The 3,594-nt window shown below is 32.7% G+C and overlaps 1 protein-coding gene across 1 annotated transcript in view; it reads right to left on the reverse strand.

Annotated features, from left to right (window-relative positions):
- Nucleotides 1–201: 201 nt before the first annotated feature.
- LOC100158946 overlaps nt 202–3,594 on the reverse strand; it is a 13,455-nt gene continuing 10,062 nt past the window's right edge. Inside the window, exon 2 of the mRNA XM_001944843.5 lies at nt 202–2,021. Coding sequence (XP_001944878.1) covers nt 372–2,021 — 1,650 coding nt within the window. The 3' untranslated portion in view covers nt 202–371. The remainder of the gene's footprint in view (nt 2,022–3,594) is intronic.

Below are 3,594 nucleotides of genomic sequence, written 5' to 3' on the forward strand. Positions count from 1 at the left end.
TTTGTAGCTGGTAAAATTTCAAAAGGAAATTTCGAGTGGTGTCTGGGGACCGGGAATTTTTTATGGGCACCACTCAAATATACGACATATATTTTTATATTTTTTTATTTATAAAATTCAAATAATTATTATAAAAAAAAATTATACGAACATATTATAATATAATATAAGGACGTAGATTTTTTTCCACGACAAATATACTTAGTAGGTATAGAACATGGTTTTTATTTATAAAACTATATTTACAATAATATAATAAATAGTAGGTACAACTGTACAACATATTTAGTGAACGGCGTCTCGAAAAGAACCAACATATTATAATATAATATTATTATTTAGATTAATAATTTAATAATGTCTAAGATTGATTACGGTACGGTGACCTTGATAAAATGATTTGGGTTCCCAGCTTTCGGTGCAAACCTTAAGTTAACTTGGTTCTTTTGGCCTCCGTTAACTGTCAAAAACGAATTCCAGTCCACATAAAAGTACAAACCGTTCTTAGGTCGTTCGGGTCCAGGTGTAATTATCTCATCAATTACCGGTGGACTGCTGGCGGTCTCGCCTCCACCAAATGACTCGGCCAATTGAGATAGACTTGGGTTAGGATCAGCAGTCGTGGAAAAATCTCTTGCTGCGCTAGCGCCGGATGTTACTTCTACGGACGTTGCTTCCGAGGACGAATCAGTGGATACCGATGTTACCACTGCTTCGGAGGACGTAGCGACTGCTATGGATTCTTCAGTAGAGGTTGTGATATTTGCTACTGCCTCTTCACTCACTGGCTCTTGGCGTTTTACCTCATTTTTGTTCTTTTCCAACAGCATTTGAAGTTCATCGGTGGACAAAGGATCAGGTGGGTTCGGGGCTTTGCTCAAAGGTTGAGTCTCTGAAACAGTAGGTGACTCTGGCAGATCCGAATCGACTTCTTTGGAGTTGTCGTCGAAGAACACTTCGTACCCATTGAATTCCTTATTATTGCTATTATCGGTAGGCTGATCAATAGCAGCTATAGCCGCCGTTATGTTTTCTAATTTCTTTTGGATGGCTTCCTGTGACAAAGAAATAGTATTGTTATCGTCAGCCAACAGTCGTATATTTTCCACTATCTTCGCTATCCTATTCACATCTACAGTTTTTACGTTTGATTCGGACGGGTTGAACACGTGGTCCCCTCGCCGGTCTGATGCACTTTCGATGAGAGGTTGAAACTGTGATATGTTTAATCCACTGTTGCCGGTTTCATTCAGAATTGATTTCAATAGTTTTTCATCCACTGATTCTGTAGCGGTAGCATCGTCGTTTCGCCTTTGCGGTTCATTGGATCGTCTTTGTGGTTCGTTGGATCGCATTTGCTGTTTGTTGGAATCTAAATCAATCGATTTACCCGATTTTGGAGCATCCAATAGTCCGAAATTGTTGAGAAAATCTTTCATGTCGTCATCAATTTTCAAATTTCTGGCTTCAGGGATTTTCTTGAACTTAGCATACGCATTTAAATCGACAGAAGGGCCGATACTTTTTTTCTGTGCACTTCTCGCGTCCATTGTTTGCAACATGATCTCAGTTTTTTTTTCACTTGTTAAATTTCTGCCTTGCACTGTAACAAATATTATTGGCGTGGTCGATGGCAGTGACTGGTCAGTTTTTTTATTTAAGCTCATTGGATATCCATAGTTAAGCGGTGATTCGCCATTAGGGATTTTTGGTCGAGAAGTTGAACTTTTCGTCACATCATCGTGCACGTTTGATATTTGTGTGTTTGAGTACACGAAATCAGGAGATGGCGTGACGTACGTAATAGCTTTCTTGACATTTACTGCAGTATTATCTGATCGACTTACTCGAGAGTTCTTTGAGAAATCGTTTAAAAAATCCAATACTTCACCACGAGTCATTTTTGGAAAACCAGACGATTCCAAATATTTCTGTACGCCTTCCACCGCAGAATCGAGTTGTTGTCCATCTAACGGGAAACTTCTCACCATTGAAACAAGGACAAGCAACAGTGCAATAACCTAAAACAATAAATACAAATATTATTCGAGTTGCCAATAAATTAACATATAAAATATGAATCGTAAAAAGAAATAAAAACGAAGGTCGAAAGCTGGTGAAAGTATCTTATAAAACTATAACGTAAATAATTATAATTAGTATAAATTGAAAGACCTTGACAAATATTTGAAATAATAATTTTTTCATGATATCAACAATTAATTAATTAATTTTAAATGTGATTAATTAATATTTAAGTAGGTCTATATTATAACACTATATATTATTGTTAATATAATATTATATAGGTACATATAAATTATAATGTTATTTATTGAGTATGTACCTAAATTAACTTGATAGTTGATAAGTCTATATTTATTATAATATACAAGCAGGTACCAACTGATATTTTTAAATTATCCTTTAATAGTCTATAAAAACAAATTATAATATTTCAGTCAATAACCATTCGAAATTGTTAAAAAATACAAGTTACTCTCGAAGGCATAAGTATTTTTCAAATACTTACATTTGTAAAACAAAACACTACCCAACACAAAAATGTTAACCTTACCCACTTTTATAACATTATCGTGACACCCAGACGGAGCTAACTGTCAAGTTATATGACTTCAATTGACAAGTGTACAACTTTACGTACAAAAACAGCGTTAATAAACCAATAATTAAATAGCATGCGATTATAATTTTACATTCGTTATTGTTTCGTTAATGTAAAAAATATTTAACAAATTACATCTAAAAATGTTCCTATGAACAAAACTTATTTAATATTCTTTAAAATATTAGGTAGTATGATTTTAATTATTATTTTGTTACATTTTATGTCATTGAAAGCAAATATTGTGGCACCCTCTACACTTTTAAAAAGAAGTAGATTGGGTAAAATAATAAAAACGATGTGGTGAATATAGTGACGCCCTCTCGTGGTCTAATGGCTGTTATAATTGTTTGTGAAAGCCATTGCTAGATGTCACATAATATTACAATATTTTAATTCGAATAACAATATTCTTTTTTAACTGTACCTATATAGCATGAAAACATTATAAAATCAGTCAACACAGTAAAATAGAGAGAAGTTTAAATATTGCGATGCAATAATAATGGATAGGCACCTACTTATAGGTATATTATTTTTTTTTAAAGTAGTAAGTTATTAGTTAAATATGCCAATGATTTCTTATTATTTATGTTGGCACTTACAATTGGAATAGAAAATCAATAGAAATAAAATAAAAAAATCCACTAAGTATAATGTCTGTTTTAGTGTTCTGCTGTATACAATAGCTGTCTAATGCATCTTATCGTTGAGCACCTAGACCACAACTAAAACTAAATTCTGAGTTGAGAAGGTCTAACTTTTTGGTAACCGTGATAACCAAATAATAATCTTTAAAAAAATTCAACTTATTATTTTTTTCCTTATTATTTCAAAAATTAAATACTGGTAAATGTTGTCAAAGTACAATGTAGATACAATATGCTACTAGAAACCTCTCTCAACGATTATGATTGTTGCATTTATTATGCTATGAAATAGTTTCTTCTGTACACAAAAATAAATAA

The sequence above is a fragment of the Acyrthosiphon pisum genome, chromosome A2, assembly GCF_005508785.2.
Source record: "Acyrthosiphon pisum isolate AL4f chromosome A2, pea_aphid_22Mar2018_4r6ur, whole genome shotgun sequence".
Taxonomy (NCBI): Eukaryota; Metazoa; Arthropoda; class Insecta; order Hemiptera; family Aphididae; genus Acyrthosiphon; species Acyrthosiphon pisum.